The following is an 18,865-nucleotide window of genomic DNA, read 5'->3' on the forward strand; positions in this document are numbered from 1 at the left end:
GTCTCTTGACAGTTATTTCCTGAAGTTTACAAAGCACTGTACAGTTCAAGCCCAAGACATATACCATTATGAAGAAGCATTCTCTTTAACAGCACTTTCCATCTCTTTATGGATTTCCTGTAAAATACTGCATTGCAGATCTCCCACCACAACCAAAACAAAAAACTTCAGAATTTTGGAGGAAAAAAAGTTAGCGGTAATGCGTGTTTGTCATCTTTTTCGTCATCTGCAAGGGTAATAGCTTTTTTTTTTTTTTTTTTTAAACCATAGAAAGGCAGTTCATCATGATGTCTAGATCCTACAGATTTAGAATTTGATCTTCAGAATTTTTTTTATTTTTTAATAAAGCGTAATGGTCTTTGTCGTGGAGTTTGTTATAATGGGATTTTGATCCTGATAATAGTTGCACACATAGTGGATTTGATTGATATATGCAGCCAGTATTGCTTATGATTATAAATCAGTCATTTGCCGTTCAGTTACATAAGGAGATAGGACTGTTCCAAAAAGAGCCTGTGAAGAAAACTGCCATTTAATTGCTATTTTTTTTAACCCTTTTTTAAAAAATTCTGTGACCAAGAGTAACTTATTTTTCTACTCTTGTAAAAAGGATAGATGAAGAATATCAAAGCCATGGTAGTGTTTATGGAGAACAACTGTTATAAATTATTCCAGTAGATGTACTTCCAAACCTCTTGCATAGGAGTTAGTAGGAAAGGAGATCCTTTTTACTTCTGAGGAACATAAGGAAATATTTAGACTACAGATTCTTCTCTGATATCAGAGAGGTCATGATCATCACATCCAAGAGAGGATTAAATAAGAGTTAGAATCATTCCAGTCTTGATAATCCCTTTTTCCTCCATCCGTAATAGAAAAAATGATTAGAGTAAAGTAGAGGGGGGTGATAATGCTTATTTATTCCGATTACCAAGTTTAGAGGTCATGGATTTTATGCTAAGATTATTTTCCCTGATGGAGCTGCTTTGAAGGTAGGAAGACAGAAAAATTCTGTGTTAATGAGGGAAACAAAGTGCTTTGTGGTGGTGAAGTTCCATACGAGTAAACAGGTCATTTTGTGTAATGAAAACAACGCTCATACGTTAGACTGTGTAGTAAAGGTAGTAGGAATAAGAAACCTTGGCTAATCCCAGCTCTATCATAATTTACAGTATTAACTTAGGCAAGTAATTTATTCACTCTGAGTTTCATTTCCCTCTTGTCAAGTCATCAATGACTTCATTAAGGATGCTTCTCCTCTGTGAGTTTTAAATAGAAGATAAATAATATCATTAAACTGTTAGCCTTTTGTCAGTTCTTTTTCTCATATTAGTTAAAAAAAATTAGGATTATGTCATTACGTATAAGTATAGCAGTGGACTCATTGACTGGTTTGAGGGTCAAATAAAAAAGCAGTTCCGTATATTAAGTGCACTGTTGTTCCCTTTCAGCAGATTGTAAAAACAATGCTCTTGTACCCGGAAGCATTCAAGTAAATGGGCACGGAGGGCAGCCGTCTAAGCTTGTGAAGAGAGGACCTGGAAGGAAACCTAAGGTGGATGTTAATACCAGCAGTGGTGAAGTTACACACAAGAAGAGGGGTAGGAAGCCCAAAAAGCTACAGTATGCAAAGCCCGAAGATTCGGAGCAAAATAGCATGCATCCCATCAGAGATGAAGTAGTTCCTTCTTCAGCCTGCAATTTTCTTTCTGAAACTAATATTGTAAAGGAGGATTTGTTACAGAAAAAGAGTCGTGGAGGCAGAAAACCCAAAAGGAAGATGAAGACACAAAAACTAGACTCAGATCTCATAGTTCCTACAAGTGTTAAAATGCTAAGGAGAAGTAACCGAAAAAAGACAGACGATCCCCTGGATGAGGAAGAAGAGTTCGAGGAACTTAAAGGCTCTGAACCTCACATGAGAACTAGAAACCAAGGTCGAAGGACAGCCTTCTATAACGAGGATGACTCTGAAGAGGAGCAAAGGCAGCTGTTGTTTGAAGACACTTCTTTGACTTTTGGAACTTCTAGTAGAGGACGAGTCCGAAAGTTGACTGAAAAAGCAAAAGCTAACTTAATTGGTTGGTAACTTGCACCAAAATATTTTACTTCAAAATCTATAAAGCAGGTACAGTTAAGGAGTATGTAGAACTATGGCTTCTGCTTCCTTGCTGCTATGACGGATTAGGGAATGTTATGATTTGATTTGCAAAAAAAAACAAACTTACAAGACACTTCACTTCTTTAAATGAATATATATATATATAAATATATACATATATATTTTAAATGTTTGCTATTTATTGCCCTTAGGTAGGTTATGCATTTCAACGTTCATTTCGTTTACTGTTCAAAACAAAGGAAATTGAGGCTCTATATTATAGAATTCCCAATTTATTTCTGAAGAAGACAGTTCTGCTATACTCTTAAGGAGCATAATATTCCTAGTGATAGAGCATTTTATGTTAAAATGAATTATTTTTGACCAAGCCAGGTACATTTCTGTTGATACAGAAGTCTTGTCCCTAGGAGAACAGATGTTACCAGAGTAGCAGTAAATTAGGAAATGTGTTTCCTCTAAAGATAAATATAAAATTCCCACCATTTGATACCCTGAAAAGTTTAATTTTAATTATAGAATGTTCCTTTACAAAGAATCTAGAGGAGGCTTTTGCTGTATTCCATTTCTGCCAAACTTAAGAGAAAATGTACTGATGAAAAGGAGACATATCCACATTGGAAAACATTTGACTGTCTAATTTTTCAGACCTTGATTCTTATGTCAATCACTCAATCTCTGTTTATTGTGCCAAAGACTGAGAATCAGTGCAGTGGAAAGCCTGTTTTTGACTGTCAGGACAGCATACACTTTTTCAATATTGGAAAGGCTATATATTATTCTAAAGAGCAAGTTATTAAAGAGTTATGCTGAGGTGTATCTTTTTTTGGTACTAATAGTAGAAAATAATGCACTGGTGGGTCCTTTGACAGAGATGTTTTAGAGAAAATGTTTAAGTGGTTAAAGGATTCAAGGAAAATACAGGAAAAAGGTATGGGATTTGATGTTTACTTGTTAATCCGGATTAATGTCATTTCTAAACTTTAGACATATCTAATAGGCTAAAATGACTTACAAAGAAATGTGTCTGTGTGTGTATGTGTATATATTGATAAATGGGTATAATTAAATATATATACAAACACATACTTATATACTATTACCCAGGTATAAATTGTTTTTTCAGGATTTTTTAGATAATGGTAGAATAAAAATTTTAAAATGTCATACTTTATAGTTTAATTTTAAGGGGAAGATTGGTTATTTTCAATTATTAAAGGTTTAAAAATAGGCCAAATCACTTTTTATGCAATCATGTTTTATACAGTGGTCTCATTGCACATTGTGTTTTTTCTGCACTTTTTACGGTATCCTTATCACGCTGGTATGTCAGTATACACCCTAAAGAAAAATTCCATTTAATGATTGTGCCTTGTATTCTATTATTTTTTGCATCATTAGTAAAATTAAGTTGTCTATTGTAAATGATAACTATATGACTTAGGAGAATGTATTGCTATATGTACTGCTATGGAAAAGGAAAGCAGTTATTTATTTGTTTATGGTACAGTTATTTTATACCTTAAAAACCAACATAAATACCATTTCTATTGTTTAAAGATTATTGTCCATTTTTTTAAAAGTTTTAAAGAATGTAGTATTTTCTGAGGACTGGTATGGTACAAAAATGTAGCCAAAATTTTCAGATACTACATTTTTAAAAAGCGAGGTTGGGGAATATATGTATCAGCACGACCCAGATATAGAAAAATAAAGTCTTTAATTGAACCTTGGCAAAATACATTACATAATTATTTCTACAATATTTCTGGTAGGGATAAATGTTAGCTGTCATTTGATTGTCTTGAAAAAGGATGGAAAAGTGATACATTTGGGCTTTTTAGATTGTTTGTAACTAAATTTGTACAGAAATCCTCCTATGAAATTAAGTAAACCATTTTCCAGATCTTAACTGGATTGCTGTGATTTTGCAGTTGAAAATAATTTCAAATTTTTCAGGTTTTTTGTATATTTATTTTTTTCTAACAAATATATTTAACTATATAATTAAAATTCAGTAGTTAAACTCTTCATAATGCAGAAATGGATGGCTTGGTTGTATAGTAAAAATGAGTCTCTCAGTTACACCAGTATTGAAAATAATAGTGTGTATGTTTGAAATTTAAGTCATTAATTTGTTGCTTTGGAAGGCAGTCTATTTGAAACATGTAATTTCCTGATGTTATCTGCATTGTGTTAGAAAATAAGACTATAAAATCCATTTTTGTAAAAAATATGTGTACAGTTTTAAGGTGTGTACAGGAAAAGGAAGAGCGTACACAGTCTTAAGAGTGAAATATACCACTAGTAGGGTGTATTAATTCTAACTCTTGAGCAAAAAAATGAGTATTTACCATCTTACCTGCAACAAGTAAATGTATTATTCCTGTTCTAAAGACACTATATACTTATGACCTATTTGGATATTATTAGACACTGGTTACTTAGTAAGGCAAAAATGACTTGGATCAGATTCTTTGTAATTGAAACACTTAAAAATGTATCAGTAATAACCAGATATATCTAGATTTTATTTTTTTATAATTTAGCTTCTATACGTTGCAAAAGTTGAATTGAGAAATTTAAGTCATCACCATAGTTTTGTTCTGTTTTACCACTTGGAAAATATCTTCTTTGAGACAGTAACACCGTATATATACTGTTTATAGGTCAAAAGGAAATGTTGGCAGTTGTTTTAGGTGAGCAATAAAAGAATTTTAAGTTTCCTGAAAGTTTCAGAAATATAACTTGTTATTACATTCATAGAAAATGTAAATCAATTTATGTATTTTTAAGTACCTAACCCTAATCTTCTCTCCCTCCACCCCAACATTCTCGAGTCCCAATCAGATCTTATAAAACTACAAAATGTTGCAAATGAGCAGATTAAACAGTCAGTCTAATTACAATCTCATAACTCTGGGCAGTAGACATACTTCTTAAAAATTTTATTCTTTGCAATCTGCTATTATGGCATTGGACTGTTTTCTGCATATATTCATGAACTAAAGATTTGGCCTTGCTTTCATTGTTTTTATTATTGTACAGCATCACAAATTTGAAGACTATTTGGTAGCATTTGTAACAACGATCTTCCTCCTTAAGTAGAATAATTGTATAGAATATTTGTGAGCATGTTTAGGTCACATCTGAGACACGAAGTTTGGTTGAATCTAGTATCACTTGGAAATGAAGTATGTAATATACACTGATCAGCAAAAAGATCTTTGTGCAGCACGTATGTTAACATCTAGAACTGTCCCTTATCTGCAGTGCAGTAGATTAATCAGACATTTTAACAAAAGTATTCAAATAATATTTTTAGCTTATATGATATTAGCAACATTTACATGTTTTGAAATATGATTTGTAATATAAATTAGTTTCTCCAGTTTATAGGGTTTAATTCTAGCATTCCATTTTATACATGCAAACATACCTCTCTCTCAGATGTCAACTGGAAGCAATTTTGACTGTGTTCTACCTAATGAAAACAAATTGGTATTCTGAATGTTTTTGTCCACCTGAAATTTATTTTTGAGTAAGTTGAAAGGACCAAGATACTTGAGTGTTTAAAAGGGCTATAAGTGTTCTCATATGCAGGAAATATATGATTTTAAAAGTCATAATAGGGGAAGTACTTTTATGTTCTGTGAATTACACCCGTATTTAGTTGTTTTTTGGGGTTTTTTTGTTTTTAAACAGGTTGAGAAGTGGTTTAGTTAAATTTAGGCGACAATTTATTTTCCTACTAAAATCGGAAAATATACCTTTTCCTCACTTCCCTCCTTGCAGTTCCCCTCATTTCCCAAATTTCCAAGTGATTTGAACTAAATATTACATTTACTAAGAAGCTATTTTGTTCTTAATTATACTGAGCTAAGGACTCCAGATAGAAGGTCATTTTGTACTATGTACAATACCCAAGAAGAGGTCACATTGAGTCAGAAGACTGTAAGTACTGCTTTTGACGCTCCAGATAAAAACCTTGTACACACTGTAGTAAAACAATTAGAAAATATTATGAGCTATAAATATAATTTTTAGTTTTGATAGCTCTGTGTTGAAATACTTTTTTAATGCAGATAAAATCATCAGGAAATTAACCTTATATGGCACAAACCAAATACATAATAGTGGGTGGCTATGAGTTTCTACATTTAAGGAGCTAAGAAAATAGGTTTGAGATGATATATAGTACACACACCTATGAGGCAGATGCACACACGCTCGTTACTGTTAAGACTGTGCGTGTTGATTGATCATGATGAAAGGCTACAAATTTCGACAAAATACAAAGTTACATTTTTGGACCATATTAAAACTGCAAGATGGGGGTCTTATTTAAAGATCTTTTAGAAAACTGTTAAATCCTGTCACACGATATTTAGACGTGTAGAATGTAGCTCAGTTTTAAAAAGTAACTGACCTAGAGAGTTAATGTTGAAACTGACACATTTGCAAATTTAAAATGCTTATTTTGTACAGAAAACAATGTTAAACACAAGCAAATCTGTTGTATGTAATAAGTAACAGAGTTTAAAAACAAATTAATTATTTAGCTTTATTGAGGTTTTTGGTTTTTTTCTTTCTGGAAACCTGGAGTATCATGTTATAAACGGCAGTCTCACACCAGAATAGCAGTGCCCTTTGTTTTTGTACATATTGATTGGACCTTTCTTTACTGTTAGGTGGACACTTTCTATGTTAGTTTTGAAGCATAATTCTTTGAATCCTTTTATACAAACTAGAATGTATGTGTAAGAATTCCTGTCCCTGCAATGTAGTAACTACAAACTTATTTTTAAATAAATAGAAAACTTGTTTTTCTAAGCTGTTTTGTAGAGCCTCGTGATTTTTTTTTTTTTTTTTTTGGTAACACATAAAGCACTCAGTACATAATTTCAAGAGGTATTATGTAAATGCTGGTACATTAGTGTCTCCAATGCCCTGTCTACTTGGCAAAATGTTAAAATACATTAGCTAATTAAAGGATTGTGGGTACCCTAATGTAATTTAATTCCAAAATAACCAAAGGTTAAAAATGTCATTTACTTTTCAATATGTACACTTAAAACTATATTGATTTGCTACTATGCATAAGTTACTGTACTGGGTATAATACTTCAATATTCAGACTTCTTTCTCTAAGATATATTTCAAAGGAACAGTTTAAGTATTTTCTCAAAAGTGTGAAGTGAAATTTCTGGGAAAATTAAATGGAAGAATGATGAAAACGTTTCATTTGTTAAGCAGTTATACAGAATGAGATTCATAAGGCTATTGCTGTTTTTCTAGAAATTTGTTCACATTGGTATACATTTTTATTGACAATCCTGAGAATCCCAATTTTAGTGTAAAGAGTGCATAAGGCTATGATAAATGAAAACTCCAATTAAGCACATGAGATAATTTGTGAATTTGTAGCTTTTAGTGATCATTTCTCCTTAAGAAATTTTGTTTAAATGACTTTGTATAAAATAAATTTATAAGTTGAGGAAAACAGATAAGCATTCCCAGGTACCTTTTTTCTTTCTAAAGTATGCCGATACTAATACCTAGTTTATACTTAGGAGAACCAGCCAAGAAAAATATTATTTTTAGCAACCACTTTTTACTAGTTTCTCTTTTGTAATAACATCAACTTTATGTTCTAGGCTAAGCATCTCCATTATTTGAGAACAATAAGATTAAAAGCCAAAGCTCAAAATGTCTGTTCTTTGCAATAGAATACCTTGTATTTGTCATCTTTTTGCATTTAACATGTTTTACCATATATAGATTATTCTTTTCGGTTTTGTTTGGGGAAAAAAATAGTGGAAAAGATTCATTTAAGTACCTTTTCTGCCTAATATATTAGACATGTTGACAACACAGTGTAACGGGATGAACTGGGCTTGGAGTTGAGTCATTTCATCTCTGAGTTTCACTTTCCTCATCTGTAAAGTTAAAAAAATTGATTAGATAATCTGCAATGTCCAATTCAATGCAAATAATTTATGATTATTTCTCATGTGTATATTGTCTTCTGCATTCATGACTCAATCTTGGCTTTTCTATTTAGTCCCTAAAGAAAATATGCCATTTAATGTGTAGCTTTCAGGCAACCTGTGCCTTGTGGCCATGACCTGATTGTAGTTATGAGAACTTCTGAACCCTTAGTTTCAACTGTGCTGTTGCAACACACTATACATTGTGAGTTGAGTTGAAATATTTGTTTACTGGTAATAAAAAGTACTAAAGTTTGTGATTTTTCCCAAGGGCCCTCTAAGGAATCTCAAAGATAGTTTTAGTGTAAAACACATCCTGAAATTTTTATTTAAGGTCCAGTCTTGGGAAAGCAAAGTCAAAAGAGTTTGAGAAAATTTAATCATGGGTGCCTGAGAATAATAATTGGTTTCCCATTTAATTAAAAATGAAATAAAATATTTAAATATAGAAGGCAGAATTATTTTAAGAAAACTTAGATCTTTGGCAAGTGGAAAACGTTTGTTCTTCGTTTTGATCTTTGTTTTAATAAAAAGGACATTATAAAGTCAAAACAAAGCAAAGCAAATTACCCTGATGAGATATGGAAAATCTGAGCAGATTATACAGAAGCTAAAGAGCAACTCAGTCTTCTTTCAAGCTCTTTGAAAACGAGATTATTGTAACAGAAAACCAAATTCTACTTTGGTATTGACATAATACTTAGCAATAAAGGTTTTACAAGCTCTTCCCTCCCCCTCTTCACCTGAATAAGTGTATCAAAGGGAGGGTAATTGTCAAATTTTTAATGCACTTTATCATTTTTTTTCAGGCTCCTATTCTCTCTGCTACTTGTATATACTTGTTTTTCATATTTTGGAACAAATAGACACTTCAGGACAAAACTCTTTGTCCTAGAAAAACTCATTCCGTTATCCTGATATTCAGTTTTATTTCTCTGTCACTATTTGTTCTTGGTCTCAACTACCTACATGAATTACAAACTTCAACCAAAGTAACTAAATTCGATTTCAGAGAAAATTGGAAGGAAAGTAATTTGAAAACTGTCAGGTGCAAGCATTTTTGTAGAATAGGAAACTCATGAATACGTATAACTTCTAAATCTTAAAATTGCAAAAATAAACATGTTCATTAAATACATGACCCAAAGATAGCCACTCCATGGTATATAAATATAACCAGATGTATATAAACTTGAAATTATGCTTAGCAATATTTCAGTATTGAATTTTACAATTAAATAGGTACCCAATGATTAACCGTTAATTCCGTTTAATATTAGTCCAAAGTTTTAAGTTACCTGAAGATCTTGGAAATTATGTTCAAGCTGACATACTACAGAACATAATTACTGTTATAAAAACATTTGTCAGAATTATGATTCAATTAATTTGAACACATATTTTATGTTTTTAGCTCTTCCAAATATTATGTAAGAGTAGTGTTAGCTTACCTAGTCAGTAGACCAGCATGAGAAATTTAGGGGCTTCAGATTAACTTGTCTCTTCTTGAGATAGCAGACCCAGTTCTCATTTTAAAAAAAGCAAAATATTCTTGCATTATACTCCATATTTATATAGAAAAGACAGCCATTTTTTTAAAACCAAAGTTATTAAATAAGTTTAATTTGTCCAAAGATTCATCTTAATTATATGAATTGAAATTCTTAAAATATTGTGAGCTTGTTGCTTCTGTAAGACTGTTTTTAATGTCTCTTACTTAAAATACTAGAAATTTAGTTTCGCTATTTTCTGTGAATTTGGGAAATATTAAGTTTATAAAAACACATTTAATCTCTATAAACCAATCAGAAGAGAGCTCCTTTGAAGTCCTTTAAGAGATGCTTCAGTTCAATTTATTAATACTTTCTGGTAGTAGGAAATCATTTCATACTTAGGGTAAAGGCTTTTGTTGGTTACAGACAGAAACACAGATCTTATAGCTTCATTTCTACAACTTTAGTCAGTAACAAGTCAAACATAAACGCTGTCAACTGGAAAAAAAAAACAACCTAAAAGTTGAGAGTTTTGTTTTATTCAGTGGACAAAACTGAGGACTTAAGCCTAGGACACAGGATCTCAGATAGCTCTGAGGGACTGCTCAGAAGAGGTAAAGGAGGAGCCAGAATATATAGGAGTTTTTTGCAACAAAAAACCAGGTAGTCAGAGCATCAAAAGATTAAAGAAAACCAGATATCTCAAGTTTCAGAATTTAGTGCGTTTCTACATATGGGAAGATGCAAGAGTCTGGGCTGTCTGAAATCATTCCTTTGATATGCACCTCAGCTATCTGGGGCCAGTATCCTGTGCTTTCTCATCCTGAGTCTCCTCAGGGTGCACCGTTGGGGCGGCTGCAGCAGCTGACTGCTAGATGTGGGGGGCATCCTGCCTCCACCCTGAGTTCCCTCAGGGCTCACCATCAGGGCGGCTGTAATGTGGTGGCTTGATGGCTGCCACATCCTTTGTTTAGTGATATGGCAGGTGGCATTCTTAGTTCACAGTGCCCCCTCATGATCATAAATTCGACCAATGTTTGGGAGGCATTTCATGAACAATTTTTGTCCCGTGGCACTGGGAAATTCATCCCAGATCAGGTGAAGATTTTTTTTTTTCCCACACTGTGCAGCATGTGGAGTCTTAGATCCATGTGGGACCTTAGTTCCCCAACCAGGGGTCGAACCTGGGTCCCCTGCATTGGAAGGTGGAGTCTTAACCACTGGACCGCTCGGGAAGTCCCCGAAGGTTTTGTTGATATGCCATTCCAGGGGCTAATTTCTGGATTAGGCCTGGTTGATAATTTAAAATTCTCTGGGTGGTGGAGACATGAGGACCTGCTGTCTGCACAGCGTCTGGGTGCTGGGCTTCTTCCTGTACCTCTTCTTGCTGCAGACCCCACCTATCAGAAGACAGGCTGCCTAAAGTCGTACTGAGCTCACAGCCACCTCAAAACACACCCCTTGACAAGGCCCTGCCCATTAGAGGAACAAGACCTAGCTTAACCCACGAGAGGGCAGGCACCTGTTCCTCCCACCAGGAAGCCTACACAAGCCCCTGGACCAACCTTGCCCACCAGGGGGCAGACACCAGAAGCAAGAACTACAAGCCTGCAGCCTGTGGAAAGGAGACCACAAACACAGAAAGTGAGACAAAAAAAGAAATATGTTACAAATGAAGGAAAAAGATAAAAACTCACAAGAACAACTAAATGAAGAGGAGATACGCAATCTACCTGAAAAAGAATTCAGAGTAATGATAATAAAGATGATCCAAAATCTCGGAAAAAGAGTGGAGGCACAGATCAAGAAAGTAAAAGAAATGTTTAACAAGGAGCTAGAAGATTTAGAGAACAAACAGAGATGAACAATACAATAACGGAAATGAAATACACTAGAAGGAATCAACAGCAGAATAACTGAGGCAGAAGAACGGATAAGTGACCTGGAAGACAGAGTGGTGGAAATCACTTCCACACAACAGAATAAAGAAAAAAGAATGAAAAGAAATGGGAACAGTCTCAGAGACCTCTCAGACAATATTAAACGCACCAACATTTGCATTATAGGGGTCCCAGAAGGAGAAGAGAAAGAGAAAAGTCCTGAGAAAATATTTGAAGATATAATAGCGGAAAACTTCCCTAACACGAGAAAGGAAACACTCAAGTCCAGAAAGAGCAGAGAATCCCACACAGGATGAACCCAAGGAAGAACACGTCAATATACATATTAATCAAACTGACCAAAATTAAAGACAAAGAAAAAATACTAAAAGCAACAAGGGGGGACTTCCCTGGTGGTCCAGTTGTTGGGACTCTGTGCTTCCACTGCATGAGTTCAATCCCTGGTTGGAGAACTAAGATGCCACATGCCATGTGGTGCAGCCAAATAAATAATAAATAAATTTAAAATATAAAAGCAACAAGGGAAAAGCAACAAATAACATACAAGGAAATCTCCAAAATGTTATCAACTGAGTTTTCAGCAGAAACTCTGCAGGTGAGAAGGGAGTGTCACGATATATTTCAAGTGATGAAAGGGGAAAACCTACAACCAAGAATACCCAGCAAGGCTCTTATTCAGATTTGGTGGAGAAATCAAAAACTTTACAGACAAGCAAAAGCTAACAGAATTCATCACCACCAAACCAACTTCACAACAAATGCTAAAGGAACTTCTCTAGGTGGGAAAGAGACCAGCAACTTAAAACACTTCTGTATACATATAGACTGCTAAATCAAAACCTCTTGGGAACAGCAAACCCAAAAACTACAATAGATACACACAAAAAAGTAAAAGCAACACAAACACAACACTAAAAATGGTCATCAAACCACAAGAAAAGAGAACAAAAGAGGAAGGGAAGAAAAATGACTTACAAAAACAAACCCAAAACAATTAAGAAAATGGCAATAGAAACATACATATTGATAATTACCTTAAATGCAAATGGATTAAATGCTCCAAGCAAAAGACACAGACTGGGTGAATGGACACAAAAACAAGACTTGTATATATGCTGTCTACAAGAGACCCACTTCAGACCTAGGGACACATACATACTGAAAGTGAGGGGATGGAAAAATATATTCCCTGCAAATGAAAATCAAAAGAAAGCTGGAGTAGCAATATTCATGTCAGACAAAATAGACTTTAAAATAAAGACAGTTACCAGAAACAAGGAAGGGCACTATGTAATGATCAAGGGATCAATCCAAGAGGCAGATATAACAATTATAAATATATATGCTCCCAACATAGGAGTATCTCAATATATAAGGCAAATGCTAACAGCCATAAAAGGGGAAATCGACAGTAACGCAATAGGAGTGGGATCTTTACAGCACTTGCACCAATAGACAGATCATCCAGACAGAAAATTCATAAGGAAACACAAGCCTTAAATGACATATTAGACCAGATAGACTTAATTGATATTTATAGGACATTCCATCCAAAAGCAGCAGAATACACTTTCTTCTCAAGTGCACCTGGAATATTCTCCAGGATAGATCACATCTTGGGCCACAAATCAAGCCTTGGTAAATTTAAGAAAATTGAAATCATATCAAGCATCTTTTCCAACCACAATGCTATGAGATTAGAAATCAATTACAGGAAAAAAAAACTGTAAAAAAACACAAACACATGGAAGCTAAACAATATGTTACTAAACAACCAATGGATCACTGAAGAAATCAAAGAGGAAATCAAAAAATGTCTAGAGACAAATGACAACGAAAACACGACAATGCAAAACTTACGGGATGCAGCAAAATCAGTTCTAAGAGGGAAGTTTATAGCAATACCACTTTACCTCAGAAAACAAGAAAAATATCAAATAAACAACCTAACCTTACACCTAAAGCAACTAGAGAAAGAAGAACAAACAAAACCTAAAGTTAGTAGAAGGAAAGAAATCATAAATATCAGAGCAGAAATAAATTGAAATAGAGACAAAGAAAACAATAGCAAAGACTAATTAATGAAACTAAAAGCTGGTTCTTTGAGAAGATCAACAAAATTAATAAACCTTTAGCCAGACTCATCAAGAAAAAAAAGGGAGAGGACTCAAATCAATAAAATTAGAAATGAAAAAGGAGAAGTTACAATTGACACTGCGGAAATACAAAGGATCATAAGAGACTACTACAAGCAACTATATGCCAATAAAATGGACAACCTGGAAGAAATGGACAGATTCTTAGAAAGGTTCAACTTTTCAGGAAGGTTTCTTTTCTATTTCAGGAAGAAATAGAAAATATGGAGAGGGTTTCCCTGGTGGCGCAGTGGTTGAGAATCTGCCTGCTTATGCAGGGGACATGGGTTCGAGCCCTGGTCTGGGAAGATCCCACATGCTGTGGAGCAACTAGGCCCGTGAGCCACAACTACTGAGCCTGCGTGTCTGGAGCCTGTGCTCCGTAACAAGAGAGGCCACGATAGTGAGAGGCCCACACACCGCGATGAAGAGTGGTCCCCACTTGCCGCAACTAGAGAAAGCCCTCGCACAGAAACGAAGACCCAACACAGCCATAAATGGATAAATAAATAAATAAATAAAATTTTAAAAAAAAACTGCCAGCAAACAAAAGTCCAGGACGAGATGGCTTCACAGGTGAATTCTACCAAACATTTAGAGAAGAGTTAACACCTATCCTTTTCAAAAAATTCCAAAAAATTGCAGAGGAAGGAACACTCTCAAGCTCATTCTATGAGGCTACCATAACCCTGATACCAAAACCAGACAAATATATCTCAAAAAAAGAGAAGTACAGGACAATATCACTGATGAACATACATGCAAAAATCCTCAACAAAATACTAGCAAACTGAATCCAACAACACATTAAAAGGATTATACACCATGATCAAGTGGGATTTATCCCAGGGATGCAAGAATTCTTCAACATACATAAATCAATCAATATGATACACCACATTAACAAACTGAAGAATAAAAACCACATGATCATCTCAATAGATGCAGAAAAAGCTTTTGACAAAATTCAACATCCATTTATGATAAAAATTCTCCAGAAAGTGGGCATAGAGGGAACACACCTCAACATAATAAAGGCCATATATGACAAACCCACAGCAAATATCATTCTCAATGGTGAAAAACGGAGAGCATTTCCTCTAAGATCAGGAACAACAAGGATATCCACTCTCTCCGCTTTTATTCAACATAGTTTTGGAAGTCCTAGCCACGGCAATTAGAGAAGAAAAAGAAATGAAAGGAATCCAAATTGGAAAAGAAGAAGTAAAACTGTCACTGTTTGCAGATGACATGATACTATACATAGAAAACCCTAAAGATGCTACCAGAAAATGACTAGAGCTCATCAATGAATTCAGTAAAGTTGCAGGATACAAAATTAATACACAAAAATATCTTGTATTCCTATACACTAACAATGAAAGATCAGAAAGAGAAATTAAGGAAACAATCCGATTTACCATCACAATAAAAAGAATAAAATACCTAGGAATAAATCTACCTAAGGATGCAAAAGACCTATACTCAGAAAGCTATAAGATGGTGGTGAAAGAAATAAAAGATGACACAACAGTTGGAGAGATATACCATGTTGTTGGATTGGAAGAATCAATATTGTGAAAATGACTATACTACTTAAAGTAATCTACAGATACAGTGCAATCCCTGTCAAATTACCAATAGCATTTTTCACAGAACTAGAACAAAAAAAATTTACAATTTTTATGGAAATACAAAAAACCCTGAATACCCAAGGCAATCTTAAGAAATATGGAGCTGGAGGAATCAGGCTCCCTGATTTCAGACTATATTACAAAGCTACAGTAGTCAAAACAGTATGGTACTGGCACAAATACAGAAGTATAGATCAATGGAATGATACAAAGCCCAGAGATAAACCCATGCACCTATGATTACCTAGTCTATGACAAAGGAGGCAAGAATATACAATGGGGAAAAGACAGTCTCTTCAATCAGTGGTGCTGGGAAAACTGAACAGCTACATGTAAAAGAATGAATTAGAACATTCTCTAACACCATACACAAAAATAAGCTCAAAATGGGTTAAAGGCCTAAAGGTAAGACTGGATACTATAAAACTCTTAGAGGAAAACATAAGCAGAACACTCTCTGACATAAATCACAGTGAGATCTTTTTTGATCCACCTCCTAGAGTAATGAAAATAAAACAAAAATAAACAAATGGGACCTAATTAAACTTAGAAGCTTTTGCATAGCAAAGGAAACCATCAACAAAACGAAAAGAAAACCCACAGAATGGGAGAAAATATTTGCGAATGAAGCGACCGACAAGGGATTAATCTCCAAAATATTCGAACAGCTCATGCAGTTCAATATCAAAAGAAAAAATAACCCAATCAAAAAATGGGCAGAAGTTCTAAATAAACATTTCTCCAAAGAAGACATACAGATGGCCAAGAGGCACATGAAAACATGCTCAACAACACTAATAATTAGAGAAATACAAATCAACACTACAATGATGTATCACCTCAAGCAGTTAGAATGGCCATCATCAAAAAATCTACAAACAATAAATGCCAGAGAGGGTGTAGAGAAAAGGGAACTCTCCTGGACAGTGGTGGGAATGTAAACTGGTACAGCCATTATGGAGAACAGTATGGAGATTCCTTTTAAAACTAAAAATAGAGCTACCATATGATCCAGCAATCATGCCATTCTTGGGCATGTATCTGGAGAAAACCATAATTTCAAAAGGATACATGCACCCCAATGTTCATTGCAGCACTATTTACGATAGCCAGGACTTGAAAGTAACCTAAATATCCATCAACAGAGGAATGGATAAAGAAGATGTGATACATATATACAATGGAATATTAGCCATAAAAAAGAATGAAATCATGTCATTTGCAGTGACGTGGATGGACCTAGAGATTGTCATACTGAGTGAAGTCAGACAGAAAAAGACAAATATCATATTATATCACATATATGTGGAATTTAAAGAAATTGTACAAATGAACCTATTTAAAAATAGAAATTGTGTCACAGATCTAGAAAACAAACTTATGGTTACAGGGTGGGGGGAAGGGGGAGGGAGGGATAAATTGGGAGATTGAGATTGACATATACACACTACTATATATAGAATAGATAATTAAAAGAACCTACTGAATAGCACAGGGAACTCTATTCAATACTCTGTAATGACCTACATAGGAATAGAATCTAAAAAAAGTGGATATATGTGTATGTATAACTGACTCACTTTACTGTACAGCAGAAACTAACAACATTGTAAATCAACTATACTCCAATAAAAAAAATTCTCTGGTTCCTGTCTTACTAGTATATTGTTATCCAGGAAATATTTTCCCCTGTTGCTTCTTCCCATACCTAGAATCACACTATTACGATTATTTTATTAGTCATAAATATGATCTATTTCCTCAAGATGTTTAGCCATCATTAATTTTGTTGGAGGCCTGTTTACACGTTGTGTAATGTAAGAGATAACCTTATAAAATAGGATATAAGTAATACCGCTAGTAACATTAAATAAAATCATAGTGAGGCTGGGAGACACAAAGCATAAACAATTTGGAAACAAAGAACAAATTAAAACAATGATTAGTATAACCAGTTGTAATTCAGTTGCAATAAGCCATGAAGCCCATAGGAGAGCCAGCTGGAGAATCCAAATTCTAGAAGGAAAAAAGATAAACGTTTCATCTTTGTTTACAAAGGTATACTTTATCAACTTGTTGGAGGTCATAGCATAAGAAGAAAGGTTTTTCTGAAAATCAGAGATTAAAAACTAGTGTATTTCTCAAGAGTCATAAAGTTATAAATCATATTTATCAGTTCATTTAGTCCCATGTAATTAATTCCTATTTATCTGAATGAAGTCATCAGGTTTTCCCTTAGAGTTCTGTCATTTGTTATTTAGTTCAGTGGTATTATCTAAAGGCTATCAGAAACTTATATTTGTTTAAAAGCGCTTTTATGAGTCTTCTTGAAGATCTTCATTTTTTAAAGCATCAGTGTAAAATAATGATTGTCTATAAAGGTCAAAACTTAAAATGGCATACTTAAAGATTTGATTACAATAAAATTGGCAAGAAACTTGGATACTTCTGTGACATACAACATTTTAAGATTACCTTATTTCAAGGTATATGAGATTTTAGGAGTTCCATATAAATTTTGGAATATTTATATTAATGACATTTATCCATACACTATAAACTAAGATTCACCTCCAATCACTTGGCAATGTTTTTCAAGTAATTTAACATACCAAATAAGCCTATTTAATTTAACATTCCTCTCTGAGATGTCTCAGGGTTCCTTCAAAGCATCCTAGAGTTAGCTGGAGGCTAAAAGAACTTTAGTTAGAATTTGATATTTGGGAAGTTTTGTTTAAAAAGGTTTTAAAACACAATAGGATCATAGGACACTGTGAAACAATACTTATTCATTTAACCAAAATAATAAAAAGATTTCAAAAATCAAATACAGATCACTTAAGGGCATGGAAGCTCAATCTTTTTTTTTTTTTTTTTTTTTTTTTTTTTTTAAATTAATTAATTAATTTATTTATTTTTGGCTGTGTTGGGTCTTCGTTTCTGTGCTAGGGCTTTCTCTAGTTGCGGCAAGCGGGGGCCACTCTTCATCGCGGTGCGCGGGCCTCTCACTATCGTGGCCTCTCTTGTTGTGGAGCACAGGCTCCAGACGCGCAGGCTCAGTAGTTGTGGCTCACGGGCCCAGTTGCTCCGCGGCATGTGGGATCTTCCCAGACCAGGGCTCGAACCCGTGTCCCCTGCATTAGCAGGCAGATTCTTAACCACTGCGCCACCAGGGAAGCCCGAAGCTCAATCTTTTATCTAATAGGAGCACTCAAGAAACTTTGTTCTCGTAAACAAGAGAGGAATCAAATTCCAGTCTTTTACTAGCTTACTTTTAACAAGATCCATTTACTAATTTAAATTCAATCTAAATTTAGCTAATCCTGACCATGCATAAAACTTTCTCCGGGTTCCTTTCCACAGCCTTCCATCATTTTCTGTATCCATTAGTTTGTCCCTTATTTTTCCATCCCCAAACAAACAGATCTAAACCTACTTTCTTTTCCCTTAATACAACGCAATTCCATTCCTCATACCTTCTTTACTGAAGACACACAGCCTACTTTCCTACTGTATACTGAAATGTTTCCTTATTATTTCTATTAGCTTTAATTACATGTTTAAATTAGAATCTTCAACTCTTACAAACCTTA

At 34.2% G+C, this 18,865-nt stretch overlaps 1 protein-coding gene and 1 long non-coding RNA gene across 6 annotated transcripts in view; one reads left to right on the forward strand and one right to left on the reverse strand.

Moving 5' to 3' along the window:
• Positions 1-6,952, forward strand: part of PHIP (PHIP subunit of CUL4-Ring ligase complex) — a 125,773-nt gene extending 118,821 nt beyond the window's left edge. For 4 of the 5 annotated variants that reach the window (XM_082474070.1, XM_082474069.1, XM_082474067.1 and 1 more), the window contains one exon: positions 1,452-6,952. In XM_082474070.1, the coding sequence (XP_082330196.1) occupies positions 1,452-2,089 (638 nt within the window). In that variant the 3' untranslated portion in view covers positions 2,090-6,952. The remainder of the gene's footprint in view (positions 1-1,451) is intronic. The other variant, XM_082474068.1, reaches the window with a different exon arrangement.
• On the reverse strand, positions 4,648-18,130 carry LOC309666680. Its single transcript, XR_014267236.1, has 2 exons — positions 9,561-18,130; positions 4,648-8,058 (listed from the first exon to the last, which is right to left on the reverse strand). It is a non-coding gene; the product is annotated as an uncharacterized lncRNA (long non-coding RNA).
• Between the last annotated feature and the right edge of the window lie 735 nt (positions 18,131-18,865).

This window comes from Balaenoptera physalus (genome assembly GCF_965194825.1).
Source record: "Balaenoptera physalus genome assembly, chromosome: 9".
NCBI classification, from domain to species: Eukaryota; Metazoa; Chordata; class Mammalia; order Artiodactyla; family Balaenopteridae; genus Balaenoptera; species Balaenoptera physalus.